This window comes from Pteropus medius, unplaced genomic scaffold (assembly GCF_902729225.1).
Source record: "Pteropus medius unplaced genomic scaffold, Ma_sr-lr_union100, whole genome shotgun sequence".
Classification (NCBI taxonomy): domain Eukaryota; kingdom Metazoa; phylum Chordata; class Mammalia; order Chiroptera; family Pteropodidae; genus Pteropus; species Pteropus medius.
The window spans coordinates 2,469,432-2,490,585 of NW_024340701.1; the positions used below are offsets into that span (position 1 = coordinate 2,469,432).

The 21,154-nt window shown below is 45.5% G+C and overlaps 2 protein-coding genes and 1 pseudogene across 9 annotated transcripts in view; 2 read left to right on the forward strand and 1 right to left on the reverse strand.

Annotated features, from left to right (window-relative positions):
- The window catches only part of RAD54L (RAD54 like), a 26,788-nt gene extending 19,985 nt beyond the window's left edge, over nt 1-6,803 (forward strand). For all 5 annotated transcript variants that reach the window (XM_039885119.1, XM_039885110.1, XM_039885128.1 and 2 more), the window contains 2 exons: nt 2,592-2,755; nt 2,852-6,803. In XM_039885119.1, the coding sequence (XP_039741053.1) occupies nt 2,592-2,755; nt 2,852-3,062 (375 nt within the window). In that variant the 3' untranslated portion in view covers nt 3,063-6,803. The remainder of the gene's footprint in view (nt 1-2,591; nt 2,756-2,851) is intronic.
- Nucleotides 3,178-21,150, reverse strand: LRRC41 (leucine rich repeat containing 41). Of its 4 annotated transcripts, none has more exons than XM_039885073.1 (10): nt 20,666-21,150; nt 16,922-17,008; nt 16,220-16,290; nt 9,210-10,353; nt 5,907-6,167; nt 5,185-5,349; nt 4,999-5,097; nt 4,288-4,410; nt 3,982-4,057; nt 3,178-3,860 (listed from the first exon to the last, which is right to left on the reverse strand). In XM_039885073.1, exons 1-10 carry the CDS (start codon nt 20,862-20,864, stop codon nt 3,641-3,643), a joined length of 2,445 nt encoding a protein of 814 aa, XP_039741007.1. In that variant the 5' UTR covers nt 20,865-21,150; the 3' UTR covers nt 3,178-3,640. The 4 variants fall into 4 exon arrangements, with proteins under 4 accessions (XP_039741007.1, XP_039741032.1, XP_039741023.1 ...); XM_039885098.1 differs by lacking the exon at nt 20,666-21,150 and adding an exon at nt 19,966-20,249; XM_039885089.1 differs by lacking the exon at nt 20,666-21,150 and adding an exon at nt 19,606-19,802.
- Nucleotides 8,102-8,220, forward strand: LOC120581527 (uncharacterized; annotated as a pseudogene).
- Nucleotides 21,151-21,154: the final 4 nt, after the last annotated feature.

Below are 21,154 nucleotides of genomic sequence, written 5' to 3' on the forward strand. Positions count from 1 at the left end.
AAACCCTTACAATGCCCTCTGGATGCCTGTTCAGTAGTTAACAAACTTCCTTGTGGCCCCATTCTTTTCACAGGACATCTGCTTTCCCTCACACCTGATTTTTACTGTGCAATTTGCCTGTAGTCTTCTCATATTCCATGTCCTCTGGTGCTAAGAAGTGGTATTGGCATTCTCCAAGTTCTCAGTAATCACTCAGACCATCCATCCTATACTTCTTCTTTTGAAGCTCATGTTGTCTGGCTTGATACCCTGTTTTCCTTGCTACAGTCATCTACCTCTTGCTGTTTTACTAATTCATTGATGACTTTGGACACCAGCTCAGTCTTCATTTCTTCCTCCAATCCAGTTATCATCCTGGCGGACTTCAAGGACCATGCAGTTGCCTAGCACTCTAGCCTTTATGTTTCCTTGACCTCACCTCTAATGACTTCTCCCTATTTTAGTTACTCCCAAGGCTACACTGTGGAGCTTTAACAGTACAAAAACTTTACACAGTACCCAAAATTTTAATGGCTGTCATTAGTAATAGCTATCACTTCCTGCCCTTTCTCATTCCTCCTACATCTGTGCAACTTAACGTCCCTAGTATCCCCCGGCCCTCAAATCTGGGTTGACTCTTTTTCTTTTCAGCCTGATCCTCACTGCATCCTTTCACCACTCCTCCCTTAATATCTACTCCACTTGGGTCATTACAGCTGTTCTCAGCTTCTATACCAGATAAAATTTTCATTTACAGATTGGCACTACCACAAATTCACATTCACCATTTGGAGCTGGGCTGTATCTCATTTCCTTCAACGGCCACTTCAAGCCTTCACCACTTCCCTCCAGTTTCGTTTCTAACCCTGTTTCACTTTCTGCAGACCTTGTCCTACTTCATAGAAAAAAAATGTAGGCTACCAGGCTCGAATTCTCTCCCCCACCCCGCTTTCCTCTCTTTAGTAAATCTCTAACCGGCTCCTCCTTTCCCATCTCAGAGGAAGATCATTCCCTTCCTCTCTGCTTGAGGCTCATCATTATAGTTCTGCTCTAGACCTATTCTCATCATTTCCTTCCTTAGCTGATTAATTTCTCCTTTATTCTGATATCTATAAACATATTCAAGTAGCTCTCTTAAAAACAATTTCTCAAATCTGTCTTATTGTAGCCACTACCTTGGGTTACTTCCCGTTCATTCATCACTGTCAAATTTTTCCAAAGCCTACAGATTAACTTCACTGCCTCATCTTCATACCACTCACTCATCAGACCACATGTGCGACTGAACCTTTTGAATACACTATTATTGGCTTCCTAATTGCCAAAACTAGAGGCTCGATTTTTTCCTCTGGGTATCTGACACTGTTGACTACTAATCTTGACATTTTTTTCTTCTTTGGAAACTCCACTCTGGTATTCCCACCTCTAATTATATATGCTCATTATATTGATAAACTAACGAAGTTTTTATCCTAGATCTCTTACCTGAGTTCTAGACCCATATATCCATCACGCACTGTACATTTCCACTTGAATATTTTATGAGCATTTTAGATGCATCACGACTTAACTGTTTGCCCTTCTGAATTGTCATTTAGTGGTTCCATTATCCACCCAACCCAAACCTGGGCATCATTCTACTTGACCATTCTGTCTCCGAACAACCAAATTCCAGTTACCATTGATTTTTACCTTCTTGAAATTTCCTTATCTAACCTTCCTCTCCATCCTATCTTAAGGTCACAGTAATCTCTCATTTGGATATTACAACAGCTTCCTAATTCTTTACCTTTGATCTTTATCCATTCTTCACACACTGCTTCTAGAATGAGCTTTCCAAAAATTCTGATATTGCTTTTCATCACTTCCAGGACAAGGTCAAGCTCTTTAGCCTGGCCTCCAAGTTTTTTCAACATGGCCTCTGCTGACTTTTTCAGTTCCAGTACACTTTCAACATCCTCTAGACTGGCTGAACTCCTCACAGTCCTCTAGTCGGTCAGGCTGATTTCTTTGTTCCTATGCGGTGGATGCCTTCCCTTCACTCTTCTCTTGTAAACTATTCATTTTTCAAGATTAAGCTCAAGGATCATCATTACTTTCAAGTTTTTCAATACTGTTCCACTCTGCTACCCCTCGTGTACTCCTGGGTGGGTATTCTATACAGATTTCTATTGTTTTACCAATTAGTTTTTCTGTCTCTCCCACGAGTCTATGAGTTCAAGAATAGGGATCATATTTGATTCTTCTTTATATCCTAGTGTTAGCACGGAGCCTGGTATAGGTTATCCAAATTATAGTTATTGAGAGTGAAACTTGGGCTTGCTGTGGAAGCCTGGTGTAGCAACTTCACACAAACCCTGAAAGAATTTAGCCAGGTCCTGAAAACCTCCATTAATACAAAAAATATCCTGGGTGGACATGTCCAAGTCATGTTCCCAAGAGAAAGACTAGGAAGTGGGCTCAGCTGAGCAGAGGTGTTGCTGCAGAATTCTTACTTTTCATTTATCACCCCTTCTCCTGGGTGGCTACAGTTTTAATCCCTGGGTTTTCCTTCCCCCTTTGTATGAGGATGACCTAGCCCTGCTTCTTTGGCTTCCCCTACCACCCCCTAGGCAGGAACCATTGAGGAGAAGATCTTTCAGCGTCAGAGCCACAAGAAGGCACTGAGTAGCTGTGTGGTGGATGAGGAACAGGATGTGGAGCGGCACTTTTCTCTGGGCGAGTTGAAGGAGCTGTTTACCCTGGATGAGGCTAGCCTCAGTGATACACATGATAGGTTGGTGGAATGCCATTATTAGCTATTATCTCTGAACTCCTCACATAATATGGAGATGGGATGTATAGTGACCACAGCTCTATCCTCTGCCCCCAGGTTGCGCTGCAGCCGCTGTGTCAACAACCATCAGGTCAGGCAACCCCCTGATGGTTCTGACTGCACCTCAGACCTGGCTCAGTGGAACCACAGCACTGATAAGCGGGGTCTCAAAGATGAGGTACTCCAGGCTGCATGGGATGCTGCCACCACTGCCATCACCTTCGTCTTCCACCAGCGTTCCCATGAGGAGCAGCGGGGCCTCCACTGATAACCAGCTGGTCTGGATATAGCTGTTAGAGGAAGGAGACAGGGAAAAGGGGCTCCCTGCCCCATAGGGCCCTGCTGAATTTTGTTCTCTGGGAGAAAAATCAAGAAGGGCTGCATGATGTTTGCCCAAAATTTATTTTATAAGAAAAACTTTTTTGGTTAAAAAAAGAAAGGAATAAAGGTATGAAAGGGACTGAGGCCTGGGAGCAGCATGGTGAGCCCAGCAGAGAAGAGGCCTGGTAGTGGGCACTCCTATACTTCTCTAAAGCTTGGGTACCTGCTTGAGGCGGCAGGGGGAGGGGGCTATCCTCAGTGATTGATGACTACTGTAATTTCCTGGCCCAGGGTTCCCAGATTTCTTTGTAAGGGGCCCAAAGGCTCTAAATGCAGTTCTGGGAATGCCTTTGCTGGGCCCCATCAAGGCCTCCAGAACCTCAGTGCAAGGGAAGAAGGAAAACAGAGAAAAAAAGGTGGCAGAAAGAGAAAGACAGACTTGGTGGTTGGGAGTTCTGGGCAGCCCATGCCTCAGCCCCTGCAAGCTGATGGTGCTGGGCATGGGCCTGTGAGGCATGGGCCCCATCACATGGTGCTGACATAATCTGCGAAGGCCTGGGATGAGTCCCACGAGTCACTAACCACGTGGCAGGTTGCCCGGAGCCGCCGGATGGCTTCCCTGGCTGTGACTGCGTCTTGGTCCAGCCAGTTCTGGAAGAGGCGCAGGTGACCAAAGGCTCCACGGCCCCAGCGCTCCAGCCGCTTGGCGAACTCCAGAAGCCCATCAGGCTTGATGCAGTTGGAACTGGTAGGGGTGAGATGGATTAGACACCCAGGAAGCAAATAATCCCTGGCGTTTGTCCCTGCAGCTCTATCCCTTGTTCCTTCCCCTGCCAGCCTACCTCTCCCCTACCCCCAACGTGTACCTGATGTCCAGCTGACACAGAGAGGAGGATGAATCCTCTGAGAAAACATCTGCCAGGGCCAGCAGACCAGCATTCCCTGAGGAGAAGGGGAGATATGTCGGTAACCTCCACCCAAGACCAGGGAACAAGGGTATCCCAGCCTAATTCTGGCTAGGGAGAAGCCCAGCCTCCTGGAGTCCCAGCACACAACTATTCTAACCTCCATGTTCCCAGGAGAGAGGTCTATGCTTTTACCCATTGAGTTTCTAGGTCAAAGGACTGGCTCCTTCCCCCTCTCCCTCTCCATTCCCAGGGCCCTGTCCCCACCCAGGCGGTTCCCTGGCAGCCGGAGGCCCTTCAGTGTGGAGTTGCCCTTCATAGCAGCAACCATCTCAGGCAGAAATTGGGCCGGGCGCTTCTCAAACAGACGGCAGAAGGAGAAGGTAATCTCTGTCAACAGAAATTAGGATAAATTCTGATGGCTGCATTAGAACTGGGGCTTATGGTCTGCTGCCCCTCTTGTCCTAGTTGGTCTTAATTAGGGGTGTGAACATTTTATAGAGGCCCAGAAAGACAGGAATTTGTGTAAGACCCCAACTAAGGCTGAAACTGAATTAGTATTCAAACCAGAGCCTAGATATTCACTGTAGGGAGGGTCTCTGCAAAGACAATTCCTCATCCACTTCCTTCTTTCCCTCATCCACGGACTGCCCCTCTATGCAGGGGTAGGAATTAGAGACAAGTCTATGAGAGGGTTCTGAAAGGACATTTATTCCTCTCTTCTACCATCATTTCTGTCAGTCTTTGGAAGATAGGGAAAACTTTTGGGTGAGGCACTCTAAAAATAATTACCACGTGTAGTATAAGAGGAGTCAAGTTTGGGATCTCTTAAGAAGGAAGGTCATTGAGGTCCTATAACTATCTTGTAGGTGAGGACATAAGGCCAAGAAAAAAAAAAACAGTGCTTGCTCAGTGAGACAGTGACAGAGCCACAATGAAGGCTCAGGAATGTCAGTCAGGTTCTAGATGAGAACTTACCTTGAAGAGTCAGATTCTGTAGCAGAAAGAGCACCTCGCTCTGACAGTCAGCCAGATTCATGTCATGGAAGCTCAGTCTCTTCAGAGCTAGGTTGTACTCTGGATGGGGACAGAGGCCCTAACTTTTACAAACAATGCAAGGTTCCCTCCTACCCTCTTCCCTTTACCATTCTAGCTGAGTCTTACCTTTGAGTGTCTGCAACACAAGTCCAAAATCCTGGGGAGAGGCAAAGGTGGCGCTATCCAAGGACAGCTGCTGCAGAGAACCTGAGGCCTTCAGTACAGAGCAGAGCAGTGGGGCTGGCTGGGCTCCCCGTGGAAATCCCATCTCCAACTGTTCCAGGCAGTTTTCTGGACATGATAGGGAGAGTAAATTCTAGCTGGCTATCTACTTCATTCCCATACCAAGTTCCACCCTATCCTTAAAGGGATTCACTAAAAAAATCATGGCTACTTGTCCCTGAGTGCCTACTATATGCTAAGGCACTGTGCTAGGTTCTGGGAATAGACTTCTAAATATGAAATTTAGTCCTTACATTTATGGAGCTTTTAGTCTAGGGAGACTAGACAAAAGCAGAGAATGCAGAAAGGTGGGCTAGGAGACACAGGAACTAATGGGACATATAGCAGTGAGAACTTATGTAGTCTAACAGTTCTGTTCCTAATTCAGACCCCTTTTCTGGAAGCTGATCTGCCATGGTCATGGGGCTTATGGTCTGGGCCCCATCCAGCCCATGGTTATCTTTAAAAAGAGCAGGCTAAAGAGGAAACAGATTCCAAATAAGCTAGGAATGAGTGGTGGCAGGCCTAAATTAGAGGTCTTTCTGCCTTCACACAAATGCACCTGCACGTTTGTGTGGATACACACGCACACACACGCACACACATGCACACACGCAGTGCTTCACCTGGTATCTCTTCATCCCCAATTATGTGGCTAGGGGGCCCTGCATTCCCTGGCACAGCAGGGTTGTCCCTCTGGCTGGGGTGGTCAACACGAATAGAGAGGACCCGCAGCAGGGGCAAGGCTCGCACAATGGCACGTGTCAGCTCCAGGATGGGCAGTGGTGAGAACAGGTCACTGAGATGCAGGGCACGGAGGCGGCATCCAGCCTGGCCTGACAGAGCCCTCAGACTGTCCAGTAGGCGGAAGATGTTAGAGCCCAGGCCTATGGCAGGAAAGAGTAATGTGGCAGTATCAGCAAGGGTAGCTTTCAGAGACAATTCCAAGTACTTCTAATGATAACTACTAAATCTCAAATTTTAGATTATTTAAAACATTTGTCTCAACTATTCATTTGTTGTCTTTTTCCTCAGGTAACCAGCAAACTGATGTCTACTGTGTTGGGCCATGCCCTCAAGCATCAGTCAGGGCAGAGTCACAAAACAAGATAGGATGTGATGGGGTAGCATGCAGCTGCCAGCTGGATAATAGATCCAGACAGCAAGAGGCATCTGGACTTTTTCTACAGGTCATAGGGAGCATCTGAAAACTAAGGAGAGTAACAATGACCCAATAGGGAATACTTTAAAAGATTCATTGGGTGGGAATGGGGCAGAAAAAGATAATCCCATCCCAAAGAAGGGAGTAGGATCCAGAAGGTTAGGGGGTAGTTGCTTAATGCCACAAAGCAAATAATTCCTTGGAACTCCCTCCCTTATCCCTCCCTTGGTCTGAGCAGTCTCCTGTTGATTGATTCAACTAAAACCCAGCACTTAGTAAATAAGGTTGTTTTGCTAGACAATAGTGAGCAGCAGATCTCGTTCTTACCTATATAGCCTGATTAAAAAAAAAGGTGACAGGAGCTGGGGGACTAGAGTACTGTGGAAATACAAAGGATGAGCACTTAACACCCATTTCAGTCTACATCAATAAAAGCTTTTCAGTTGAGTCCTAAAGAACATAAGGAGACAGGCTAAAAGGAGGGAGAAGAGTGACTGTGGTAGAGAGAACCTGGCATATATAAAGGCCTGAAGGAGAGTGGCAGGTTCCAAGAATTGAAAAATATTCAAAGTGGCTGGTGTGTAAAGTATGAGGGGGTAATGTGTTTAATATACAACTACAGAGGTAAGCAGGAGTGATAACATGAATGATTCCAAGTGAAGTTAAGACATGGTGACAGGAAACCACTGAAGGGTTTTTAGATGAATGAATGGCAGATTTGAAAAAACGCTTGGGCGGCAACGTAGACGGAGTCAGGAACTGTTGAAATGAAGGATCCAGATGAGAAGTAATGGTAGCCTGAATTAAGGATGTGGAGATAGAGAAATGGACTTGAAAGGAAGATTGTAAAGATAGAACCTAGTCACCAAATATATGTAGAGTAAGAATCCAGGTTTCTTTTGGGCAACTGAGTCACCCGTGATGTCACTGAGAACAGGAGCATTGTATAGAGGGGAGAAGATATATTCAGGTTGGGGAGCTTGTGGTTAATGAAATGGTGCTATCAAGCAGTTAGCTGGATAAATGGATTTGGAGTTTTGGATAAAGATCTGGGCTAAGTTCATATAACGGAGAGTCTTCGGCATAGTTGGCTTTTGAAACCAAGGGAATGGACAAAATTGTCCAGGAAATGTGTACAGCACGTGAGCTCTGAGGAACTCTGAATATTGAGAAGTCATGTCCAGAAAGGGAGGAGGAAAAAAATCAGATTTTGAGATAGTGGGAATGAGAGTATCTCATGAAGACTGTAATACCAAATGCTGCCAAGAGCTCATGTGAGAACTGAAATGCATATATTGAACTTAGCAAGAGGACCTTGGTGACCTAGGTCTTCCATGCAGTAATGGGGTTATAAGCAAGGCTGGAGTGGGCTGAGAGAAGAGAGAGCACAGATTATTAAGATTGTCTGTGAAGGGTAGGGAAGAATAGGATAGTAGTTAATATGGGATAGAGGTGGTGGTGGATTTTGGTGGATACCTGAATTAATGTTTCAGTGTTGATGGGGAAGAGAAGGGAGGCAGCATTAAGTCGTGGTTTAAAAGTGTGGATTCTGGAGCCAGGTTGCCTGGGTTTGAATACTGGCTCTACAATTTACTAGCAAGGTTATCTTGGGCAATTTACTTGACTTCATAGGGTCGTTGTAAGGATTAAATTAGTCAAGTCTACGGCCATGCCACACTGAGCAAGCCTGATCCCGTCTGATCTCGGAAGCTAAGTAGGGTCGGGCCTGGTTAGTACTTGGACGGGAGACCACCTAGGAAAACCAGGTGCTGTAGGCATAAAAAATTAAAAAAAAAATAATAAGGGATTGTAAGCTGACAAGGTCTTTGCAATCTGTGAGGTCAATCAAGGGTCAGTTCACTCTAAAAAAAAAAAAAAAAATTAGTTAACTTAATGAAAATACTTAAAATAGGCCAGACATATACTAAGCAGTATATAAAAGTTAGTTATTATTAAGGCATTTAAGAAACAAGCTAAGGTGAGAGGGTATGGGTCCAGAGCCCAAGTAGAAGAGTTAGCCTTAGATAGGATGGTGATCTCTCCCACTGTGGTGAAAGAGGAAAGGATGAATGCAGATGTAGTAGAGTACAGGCTGATTAATAGTAAGCTGAAGGAGTTCATGTGTGATGGTTTCTATGTTCTCTGTGAAGTAGGAGGTGGAATCATATGCTGAGAAAGGAAAGGGGGAAGGGTTTGGAAGTGGTACAGTAGGAATGGGAGCTGATGTTGCAAACACAGGATTTATCTAAGGTTGATGACTATGAGTGTATAGTAGCACCAGTCTGCACAGTTGTGATGTTCTCTAGCAGTGCTCTGCAACCTAGGCAGACTGCTGGATTTAGTCAGAGCTGAAGTTTGACTAGCTGGGCACAGCCAGGTAGGAAAGCACTGCTTTAGATTGCTGGTCTGATAAAATATGTCCCATACCTCCTTGTCTGTACAGCTGCTTTAATGTGACTGGTGAGATCCAGCCTCAGCTCTGGCTGGGCTTCCATACACTACACTCCCACTTGCCCTTGGATTGCCTACTATCTAAAATGTACACATTCTTCAGGTTCTCACCGCCCCTCAGGAACCCTTGCTTTCAACTGTAAATCAGCCTGTAGACCTCATGTTCCTCTTCCCAAGCACTGTCTGCTACTACATGTGTGTGCAGGCAGGGCCACATCTCCAGCTTCCTGATCATACCTCTTGTTCCCCTCCACAGGACTGGGCATATAGTTAGTGCTGCTGGGAGACTCAACCCCTGCCCCTCTAGGGCACTCACCATTATAGGATAGTGTGAGGCTCTCCAGAGACACCCAGGAGCTCAGCAGGTGGCATAGTGTCAGAGCCGCCTCTGTAGAGAGTGGAACTGTGAACAGCTCCAAGGTGGAAATGCTGCGGAATCGCTGGGAGGCCTCCAGTGCTGGAAGTCCCAGGCAGCTGGGATCTGATCCACCCAAAGCTCCACAAGCCACTTCCCCGATCTCCATCTCTTCCCCATCCTCCTTCTCACCAGCCACAATGAAAACAAAGTCATACAGGTCTTCAGACTCTGCACTGGACCCCTGACGAGTACGAGCGCCTTTCTTCCCTGCAGCTCGCTTAAAACGCTTCAGGGGCTTAGGCTGTGGGCCTGAGCTAGCTGGAGCCCGTTTGGATGAGGATGTGGAAGAAGAGGGAGAGGCAGAGGAGGTGGTGGCTGGAGCAAAAGGTGGCCGCTTGGTGCCAGGAGCCTCATGGGAGGTGGCTGGAGGGTGTGGCTCCCTTTTAGTGTCTATCCCGCCCGCTCTCAGGCTCTCCTGTGTGCTCCGGCGTGTTACTCTAGTGGCAGGTGCGGCTCTGGCCGTCTGCTTGGCTTCACTCTTTCGCCGGGAAGCCATCAGGGCTGCAGCACATCGCTCAGCAGCATCCCGGCGAGGTCTGCGTGAGCCCAGCAGTAGGGACCCTTCATCTCGGGATGGGGCCCGGCCTCGGGAGGCCTCTCCACAGAGGCGGCAGGGCAGGCCACCAGGGCCTGCCTGCCAGAAGCCAGCACTCATGGTTAGAATTAGGATGAAAAGGGCTGACTCAGGCACAGGCCAGGAGTACAGCGACACCTGGCTGACAGCCCCATGGTGAATAAGCTGATGCAACAGCTGTCGAAGTGACTGCTGAGCAGCCACATCAGAGAACAGCAGGTGGCGGAACTTGAGGGTGTGAAGGGAACTGGCCAGGGTCTCTAGAACCCTGCGGTTGGGCTCAGCCACCAGCTCAGTTGCACCCTGTAGCATGTTGCAGATAGTGAGCTGTCGGACATGGCGAGAGCTATGCAGAAGAGGTGAGAAGCGCTGGTCACAAAGACGCCTGTCAGAAGACACATCAATGGTCCCACGTAGAACATGGGAAAAAAAGGCCTCCATAAACTTGGCTCGCCAACAGGTCACGCTCTGAAAGCAGAGAACATGCCAGACAGCTGTGACATTGAGAGTGCTACCCATGGAACCATCATCATACTAGTTTCCTCTCTTCCAATAGCTATTTACTATGCCAGGTAACATTCTAAACAACTTATAAAAGTTCATTAAATCCTCACATTATTGAGGCATATATGACCAGTAGCCCTGTTTTACAGGTAAGAAAACCAAAGCTCAAAGGTTATTGCCTGTGGTTACACAGCTTAGTGGCAGAATCATGATTTGAACCTGGGAAATTTGGTTCAAGACCAGTTTGCTATAGTGCCTCTCAAGTAAAACACTATCCTGTGAATTCTTCCGTGTTTGTTTCTAGAACCTGATCCCAACTCTCCATTCTTACACTACCACCTTTGTTTAGAAACCTCCACTTCACACTTGACTACTTCATTAGCTTCCTGATTGTTCTCTCTGTTCCCTTTTACCCTGCACAAGTCCATTCAATTAATCTTTGTTAAATCATTGTTGATTACATTATTCTACTTTAAAACCCCTGATGTCTTCCCACTGCCTAGGGTTAATTTAAGGCTCCTCAACCTGGCAGGGAAAGCCCTCTACAATATGACCTCTGCCTACCTGAGAAGCTTTATTTCCCATACCTTGCTCCAAGAATGCTTTGCTCTGGCCTAACTGGTCACCTCACTGACTCAAACCTGCCTTCTATGTCCTTTCCTACATCTGCCAGAAATGCTCTCCATTGCCAAACTACTTTCTGAAAGGACCTACTAACATTCTACTCCCTGAGGCTGTTAGCGTTTCTTTCTGTGTCTACCCCCCACCCCCACCCCAGCCTCTCTTGCTGGGACTACTCAGGTCTTAGACTTTGGTAGACATGCCTCATGGGGTTGAGTGCCTGTGCAGATCAGAAATGCCTGGAGAACAGGGACCAAATCGTAGATTTGTTTTTTTCCAAGGCAAGAGTTATTTGCTTTGATGGATGAGACTGCATCAGACTATTTTGATACATTTACAACTTTTTAAAAAACGCTTTACCATTAGTTTCAAGCATACAGTTCATTGCTTAGACATTTACATAGTTTATGAAAAGATAAGAACTCTTGAATGCAAGTGATTTTGAACCTTTGGTGCACATAGAATTTACTGTGGGACTTTTTTCCAAAATTCATGTGCCATGTACCCAGACTTGGAGATTCTGTTATGTTATATTTGAGATAAGGTCTGTATATCATTATTTAAAAAACCTCCCTCCAAATAATTCTAGTGTATATCAGAGGTTAGGAATTACTGCTACCCACTCCAAAACAAATACTTCCCTAAGTCCCCATTCTCTCCTAACGTGCAGTAGAAAGTGCTGACTTTGATAGAGGTGCCAGCTCTGCCACTATACTCTGGACCTTTCTGAACCTCTCTTTATCTGTAAAACCTGCTTCACAAGTTGTGAAGATCAAATGTAGTGAAAGTTAAACCACCTTGTAAATTGTCAAATACAAAATGTTACTTTCACTGCTGCTGATCATTAGCCAAGATGGACAATGTGAAATGGACTTACTTGATGGAGGCAGAGCCTGTTTAGCAGGGCAACTTATTCAGCCTGAAGCAAAGGTAGTGGAGGCTGGAGGGTTCTCTAAGACTAAAATAAGACACTTTGGTACTTACCCTGTCTCTATGTATTCCCTCATACTAGAGTGACCCATAATCTGTATCTGAGGTTCTTGGCAGGAGCTGGGCCCCTATTAGGCAAAAGTATCATTCCCTTTGCCCTCACTATTCCCCAAGGCTGTTTGCTGTAATAATTAGAAATGACTTTATGTTTGAGATAACTGCATGGCAATGAGAGAAGGACCTCTGTCACCAGCAGCAGTGTGGGGACATTAAGGGAGCAAGAAAAAACACCTGGCAACCAAATCTCTACTCAGCCTTGAAGGGAAAGAGAGGGGGTATTCCTGAATCCTTCAAATCCTACCTTACTCTAGCACTTTTCTTATGCATTCAATGGCCCACACTCACAGCCCTGAAAAATACTGGCAGGTATCCCTAACAAGACTTCAACTTCACAAATGAGATAGTCAGATGGTTATTATAGAGCTGGGTCTAAAATATGGACAAAGATGTGAACCAAGATATCGTGGCTGTTTCTAACCATGAGGCATACGAAATACATAGTTCAGATAACTACTGGGCTTTTTCAGACATTTTATTGGTCGATGAAGACACAATCTGAAATTGGAACACTGCAGACATAACTACAGTGAGAGCTGCATGACGGTGATTAGAAGCATGCACTCCAGTGCTAGACTGCCTTGACTTGAATCCTGGGTCTGCCATTCACAAACTAACCTTAGGCAAGTCACTTCACCTCCTTCTGCCTCAGTTTCATCATCTGTAAAGTGAAGAAGATACTACACCCGCATCAGAGTTGTGAGGATTAAATGACTGTAAAGTTAGTTATGACAACTATCTAAATGGCTTTTTCCTCATGAATTAATGCATGAGCAGACAGCAGCAGTTCACTGCATTTTGTTTTAGAACAATCTATGCTAAAACTTCAGAGCTGAAAAATACCTCAGAGATCTAGTCCAAGCCACTCATTTTGTGGATTTGTACACTATAACTCAGACAACGCAAAGTGGTTTAAATACTTCCTTTTGAGTGACAGTAGGGGAAATGAGGCACCACCAAAGAAGTGAAATGACAATTACCTACCAACAATCCCTGGCCTATCTACAATGGGGTGGCAGCACAGGCATTGGTGGGGGAGGAAGAAGTGTGTGTATACAAACTAGGGAGGGCTAAATATTTTCTTGTACTAAACTGTTAGAGCCAGCAAATATTCATATAAACTACTGGCCACTGTTGCTTTTCTAATAGAAATATTGTTTGTGGAAAAATAAAGAAGCAAGTTCAAAAATCATGTGGAAACCAACTCTTTGGAGTACATATATGTGAATAGCTTTAGATACTTGTTTTTATAACGCTGAAACAATTCTGAACAGTTTCAAAGGCTAGTTTTTTTTAATATTATAGCACTATATTATTAAATATTTTTACCACCATGTATTTAAGTATTTTTGAAATATGACTTTATTAATATTTTGAAAATATGGATGTATTATATTTAATAATTCCTGTATTATTGAATATTTAAATTGTTTCTAGCTTTTTGATATTAAACTTTTCTGTAATGAACATCTGGAAATCCTCATGAGTATCTCAATTTTTATGTATTATAAATTCTAAGTTGAACTTCTATTCAAAGAATTTGATTTGACTATTTTAAAGATTCTTGACAATTATCACTAGATTGCCCACCAAAAAAGTTATAACATTTCTGCTCCCACCAACAGTAATGCAATTTTACCCTTTTTAAAAGGAATTATTTTTTAAAACCAAATCAAAACAAGACTTTACAATATAAGAGGTACAATTTTATTTTCCCATTTTTTATTGAGATTGAACATTTTTCACTTTGCTGGAGATTTTTGTATATTTTATAACTTATCCAAATCTTTACTCATTTTATTCTACTGGGATGTTCGCCTTTGTCTTATTCTCTGTATCTTTTTTTCAAATATTGTTACAAACATTCTTTCCCAGTTTATGTACCTTTTAGATTGTATAGTGTTGGCATTTCATATGGTCAAGTATGTCCATATTTTTTAATTTGGTCCTGCCCACTTAATAATTAGCATTCTCCATCCTGAGATTAGATAATCAGTCACCTTTATTCTTTTTTTAGTTGTTCTGTGCTTTTCTTTTTTACAATTTAATCGTTAATCCATATAGAAATTATTTGAGTATACTGTAAAGTAAGGCTCTAACTTTATTTTTTCCAAATGGTTAACCAATTATTAGAGAACCATTTATTGAATAATCTTTCATTTACAAATTGCTTTGTCTCCAGAATATCTATTTTATTCTACAGATCTCTTAATACATACAAACTAGTACTACACAGAAATACTATTGCTTTACAAGCAGTCAGGGGCTACGTCTATCTTGCTCACCATTGTATCCCTAGAACCTAGCATAGTGCTTGGAACTGAGTAGGAAATCAATAAGTTATTGAATCATAAATGAAGTGAAGGTTACTGTCATGCAAACATGGGAAGCAGAATAAGACACCTTCTGGAATGGATATGCTCTAAGTCAGGACCTCTTTCTAGGTGACTATTAAGTCACCAAGCCTAGGGCTTCATAAATGTTCTGAAATGCTCTGAGAGAAGAAAAACAAGATAACAAATAGACATTCTTTTCCAGGAAGCTTGAGATAGTGTTGAGAAAAAAGCTTTCTCAAAAAGAAAGATATTATATCTCCAACACTGACTAGTCAACCGTACTTCTTGGGAAACACTGGGACACAGTGAATCTCATGTTTCTTTAAAGGCTGCAGGAAGCTGTTACTGTTTTCTAATATTCTGGTGTTAACTTCGCTTCCTCATAAGGCCTAACTCCTCTATATAATGCCTGAAGATTTTGTTGGGCCTTAGTGTCACCACACTGAACTCCATGGGTTGTGTCCAGATCTGGAAGTGGAAAAGCTGAAGGATGTGGAGCTGAATGTTACTGAACCCAGTGCATCCCAGAAAGTCAATCTCTAATTTCTGATAAGAGCTTGTTTTCTTATCATTTGGCCTCATTCACCATATAAAGCCCAGTTCAAATACTCCTTCCTAGGAAAGATTTTCTTGCTCCCTTCGCCTTCGGCCTCCTTGTTACTCTATCACACCACTTATTCTACCATACATGATGTATTTGCAGATTTCCCCCACTAAACTTAAGGTTAGGGACTGTGTCTATACTTCCGAGATCTAGCTTAAGACCTCGGTATGTGTTAAGTTTTAGGAAATGTTTATTGAACTCAATCTGTCCTGTCACCTACTTATGGAGCAGCAAAAGAAATTCTGCATACATGAGAGCTCTGGTGAGTTATATCTGAATCAATGGATAACAGAATTTCAGGGTAAAAGGAGCCTTAGAAGTCATCTTGTCCAATCTCTTACAATGCTTAATTTCCTCTACAATACCCTTGAATTGTAGTTATCCTGGATCTGTCCGAACATTTAGAGATAGAAAGCTTATTACCATTGGAATTAGCTTGTTTCATTACCAATAAGCTCAGAGTTTAAAATTTCTACATTAAGTTTAGTAAAAATTATCCTCCCTTAGCTTCCACCCAAAACAACTCTATTAATTCCTTTTTCATGAGACAACCATTCAAATATTCCATGACAGTTCATGTTCCCCAAGTCTTCTCTTTTTCAGGAAAAACTTCTCCAGTCTTCCAAATGTGACTCACTTGGTGTGGCTTTGACGTCTTTCTCCATATTCCAGGAGTAGCCTGACCACTGCAGAACCAGGCAGGTCTATGATCTCCCTTGTCCTCTGGACTATATTATAGTTACATTAATTCATATGGCTCAGGGTACAGTCTTTACAGGAGTGGCTTTAGCACACTGTAGACTAAAACTCCTTAATCGTTTTTTACAAAAGCTGCTGTTAAGCCAGACCTATCCACCCCGTACCCTGATGTCATGCAGTTGGAATTTTTTAGACTCAAGTGAAGAGCTGGTTTATCCTGTTAAATTTCATCTTAAGTTTGACCATTGCTCCAGCCCTGTGAAGACCTCTATGAATCCGGGGTCTGCCATCCATTGTGATCACTACCTTTCCCTGTTTTTTGTCACCTGCAAACATGGTTAGTAAGCAAGTCAGTGACAAATGCCAAATGGTAAAGCACCTTATAACAAGCCACCAGAGCTCTCCTCTCAAATTCATGCCATCCTGCCCCTGCATTTTACCAGTACCCATCTTATGTTTGTGTGCAACTCCTGCGTTCACTGTGCAAAGACAGGCCAGAATTCTACCTGGTGCCTTAACTTACTTCCAGACTGGAAGGCCTTGTCTTCATCAGCTCATCCCATAGTCGGCGCCAGATGGACTGAGTGGAGAGGCCTGTAGGGAGAAATATCACATTTACTTGGCTGCTCCTTGGCCATCATCAATGGCCTTATAATGTTGATCTTCTCTGGGTTCACAGGAGCAATGTGGCAATGTCGTAAAGAACTCTAAAGATATACTGCCTGGGTTTAAATTATCACAAACCACATTCTAGTTGTGTAGCCTTGGGCAAGTTATTTAACTTTTCTGTACCTCAGTTTCTATATCTGTAAAATGTAGTTGATAATAGCTATTTCATATAACTGTTGAAAAGATTAAATAAGTTTCTCCAGGTAAAGTGCCTAGGACAGTATTTGGCACGTCAGGGTTAGATAAATATTATCTCTTAACAGATGTGTCCAATGAGGGGTTTGGGAGGCAGCTTGCTAAAATAGAAAAGCTAAGATTTAAATCTGGGTTCTAGTCTGGCTTTGCTATTAATTGTGGTGCATTTGTGGTCTCACTTTTATTAGTACAACAGGGATGATATACTTGCTTTGTGTTTCACAGGACACCGTGAGGAATCAGAAAGTAGGTGTGAGGGTACTCTTGAAAAGCATGCAGGTGTCAGGTGTAACATTAACCTGAAGATTACGGTCCCTTGCTTATAAATCACTGACTGGGAAGGAGACAGAAAGACACTCACCTTTCTTGAGGGCAGTTTCCTCAATTCTCTCCAAGTAATATATATTGAGCAGAGGTAAGATGCTTTGAAGTATTGGGCCTGGGAGGGCTACAAAAACCAAAACACAAAATTTTTTTCCTTCAAGGATTCCAAACATTAATTATCCTATTGGAAAAGAAAATAGAAGGGCAGACTTCTCATTTGACAAATGGAACCTACAGAAGTTAATCTAAATCTAATTTAAACTCTGGTCCACTTATCTTCAGCTACTTAGTTGGTAGCTGGAATTTCAGGGCCACACACATCTATAAGGGTGAGGTAATTCCACAAAGCAAATTGATATGCTCATTTAGGAGCTGGTCAGTTCACTTCTGCCTAGCATAATGAACTATTCTGTATTTAAAAGGTCCTATTGAATATGTGTGATAAGAAAGTCCTTCATAATCTGGGCCCCACTAACTTCTCCAGCTGCCTGCTCTGCCTCCTACACTTCAGCTACACTAAACTACTTTTTTCATTTATCTAATGTTACACTGCTTTCTGCCTCTGTGCATGAGATTCACTTTGTCATGCTGTTCTCTCCACCAGGAATATCCTTGCCACTTTCAGCTTATCAACTACTCATATTTCAAGTATCACATGTTCTTTATTAAGCCTTTCCTGAATTCCCTTCCCACTCTTCCAGGTTGGCGACTTCCATCCTTTGGGCTGCTACTATAACCTGAACTAGCACTTTCTTATAAAGAACAGAAATACTTAAGCATTATACTCTAAATTCAATATATCTTAAAAGCAAACCTGCTTGCTGACTTCCCAAGATCTGAGAGGCATTGCAATTTCATGGCTAAATGGTACAGTCTCTAGAGTTGCACAAAACTGGGTAAAATCCTGATTGTACCACTTAGTAATTGTGAATTCTCAGGCAAATTAACGTCCTTAAGGCTAAATTTCCTCAATTTTAAAATGGATATAATAACGAATATCTCATAACATTGTTGTAAAAATTAAAGGAATTCATGCTTGTAATTTTTTTAAGACCATGCCTGGCCATAATAAGCTCACTAAATGTTGACGATTATTCTTATCGTGTCAATAGCATCTCTGTCCAGCCAAGAATAAGTCTAAGATCTTGGAGTATACTATATCTAAGGATAATCTTTCAAAACTTCCATTCCAGGATCTCTTTATCTTTATTTGTGGAATAACTGAATCCTGCTATCCAAGAATCTAACATAATTCTTTGTACATAGTAGGTACTCAATGTACCTGCTGAATGAAAGCACTAATTCCCTATGCTATTACATTAATGAAGGCTCTCTGCTGCATTCAAAATAAAGTCTAAGCTCCATATCCTGGCATTCAAGGTCTATCATACCTATTCTACTTAAGTATCCCAACTGTATATTTTCCTGTTGCTTCTACTCACTTTCCCCTCCTCTCCCTACACAAAACAAAACCAGTCTACTACCTCCAGGAAGCCTTTTCTGGCTGTTAGGCCACATTGCGACCTTCCTCCAAAAGAGCACTGCTTAGCAGGCCTCTTACTTGGCTCTTCTAAAAGGCCTAATTTGATTCAGCTTTTGCTGTGTGACTGTTTTTCTGGGTTGGGCCCGTGGGAGCTCTTCCTCCTCTGTCCTTACAATCTGCTCCACTCTGGTTAGCCATCCCCTCTCACGGCCAGAGTGATTCTCATCCCCTATTATCCACAAACTCCTTTCTTCCTTTCTCCATGTTTCTTAAGCCAAGCTCTTCCTTGCTTCTTTCCAGCTTACACACCTTCAATGCTTCCCTTTCTCAACTTGGGGTCTCCATAGCCAGTCCTCTTTCCTCTTAGCCAGGTTTATCATCCTAGAAGCTACAGGCTGGCACAATCAAATCCTCTCTGCCTTCTTCCATATTCCCCAGGACTTTTCTGAGCCCCTGCCCAGCTCCACTTAGACTTTTTTCCCATTCCCCCAGGTCGGCCTGACCCTTCTCTTAGCTGTTGGCATAGGGCCTCCACAATCCCCTCCCCCCATCAGGACTGAGATATTCTAAGTCTTTCTTCAGTACATGAAGACACTTCCGCCTCTCCAGGATCTGTGCCCTATCCCCACCACATTAAGGGCCTTCCCAAATCCCTGGGCCTCCTTAAACACTCTCCACAGCCTTGGAGCTTATTCCCAGAGGCCCAACCCCCCAAACTCCTGGGCCTCCTTTTTTCCATATCCCTCCTCATAGTGCAACCCAAACTCTCATTCCAGAACCATAAGCTCTCTCTCCTTCCTGACCTTACTAGGGCCTTCCTCCTGGCAAAGACACCACCACCACTCCTGAGGCCTTCTATAACCCCCTCCCCCCACCCTACCCCAACGAGACCCAGGGCCGCCTTTGCTACCCCTCCATACCTCTGGGCCCTGGGCCTGGCCTGTGATCTCCTCACCCAACTTTAGCCCTGGCCTCTGGACCCCACCCCCTCACACCACCAGTTTGCCAGGCCCAAGGCCTCCCTTGTCCTCTGTGCGGGAAGGCCTACCCTGCAGAAGCCCTCACTTTCCTCTCACTCTATTAGTTCTCATGATGCCGACCCGAGTTTTTCTCATCAGCGACCAGGTTGCGACAGGCAGTGCCCATCCCGCGGCCCGGCCTCCTCGTGCCCATCGGGCTGCAGGCCTCCTCTCCTCCGTTACCCGGCCCGCCCCAACCCGCGGTGCTCCCCGGCTCACCAGCTAGGCTGATCGTTTCGCCCTCCCTGGCCCCTCATTCCAGCACCCAGGCCGCCTCCCTTTGCTGCTCAGCCCGGGCGCCCTCCACCAGAGCCGGAGCCGGGCCTGTGGGTCCCGGCCGCTCTCAGGCCTGGGGCCTCCTTTCACTCCTACTCGGACCAAGGCCTCCTAGTGGCGACGCGCCCCCTCCCAGTCCGAAATCCCCGGGCCGTGGCCCCGCCTGGGGCCTCCTTGGCCCTTCCCGCCTGTCCGTCATTCGAGCCTCCCTCGATCGCTGATCGGCTTCGTGCCTCCCTTCACCCGCTCTCGGACCTTTCCTCGCTGCTCAGGCCAATCCGAGTGGCCTCCAGTGCTCCCTACCTTGCCCGTCAGTCCGTCGCTCAATTAGCTTGGCACCCGCGGCCCCCGGTCGTTAGTTCGCTCCCTTCAGCCCCGGGCGGTCAGACAGGCCTCGGCGCCCCAAGCCTTTCGGCCGAAATTTCCCTTAGCCCCGTTCCCTCGTTCCTCAATCCACTGGGCTACCCTCGCCCACCGGCTTGGCCTCCGGGGTCTCGACACCCATGGAGTGTCAGGCAGATACCAGAGGCCTCGCACCGTCAGTCAGGTTGGGTGGCCCCGGGCCTGGCCTCCTTGCCTTAGGCCGGGCCTCTCAACCTCGGCCCCCGCCCCCAAACAGCCGGGACATCCTTGCCTGTCCGCTCGACATCCGAGACTCCCCAGCCCCGTCCAGCCCGAGTGTCAGTTGGGTGTCCACGGCCCAGTCCGTCAGTCCAGCTTCTATAGTCCGGGCCCGGACGGCTTCGCCCAAGACCGGGCCTCCTGGCCTCGCCCCCCGCGACCCCCAGCCAGGCCTTGGTGCGGGTCCACCTGCCGGTTTGCGCCCTGTCTTTACTCTGCTCAGCCCGTTCAGTCAAGGAATTCACACTCCCACTCCACGGTCTGTCTTCCAGTGCCCGGGGCTGGGCCTTGCCCCGGGCCTCCCGGCCTCGCCCCCCGCGCCCCCCGGCCGCTGGGCCGCCTCCGCTCGTTGCCAGAGGTAGCCCCTCACCCCGAGACTTACCCCACACCCCACTCTCCAGAACCCCCATATGGGCGCTCACGGCCCGCCCGCACAGCTCGAACAGGGCGGGGGGAGCGCTGGGGCCCGAGGCCGAGCTCTTCGCTGGCGCCGCCTCCCGGGACGTGGCCTCCATGGTCGTTGCCGCCGCTACCTCACAGAACCAGCAACTCCGGGCGCGCCAGGCCTCGGGCGCCGCCATCTTGGGGAGGTGCGCGAGCTCGAGAGTGGCAGCCGCGGACCGCCATCTTGAAAAGGTCAGCAGTTAGGACGGTTTCATCAGCAATGTGGGTAAGAATGGGAACTACGCTAAAAGAACGGAGAATAAATACGCATAGTTCCTAAGTCTCTTAGAAGAAAATATTTAAATAAATGCATAGGTCAACATATTTGGGTCTGGCGTGACTAAAGGGATATGTCTTAGCAAGTCTTCCTCAGGTGCAAATACGAGCCACCCCTATACCTTGCCTGTGGACGGTAGTACATGCCAAT

Excerpts from the sequence above, each read along its gene's own strand:
- LRRC41 (XM_039885073.1), bottom strand. The coding sequence starts at position 20,864 with ATGGCGGCGCCCGAGGCCTGGCGCGCCCGGAGTTGCTGGTTCTGTGAG. Across the intron at positions 5,098-5,184 it reads TGTGTTGCAGACACTCAAAG|AGTACAACCTAGCTCTGAAG; the intron begins GTAAGACTCAGC and ends GTCCCCATCCAG. Across the intron at positions 4,411-4,998 it reads ACAGAATCTGACTCTTCAAG|AGATTACCTTCTCCTTCTGC; the intron begins GTAAGTTCTCAT and ends TTCTGTTGACAG.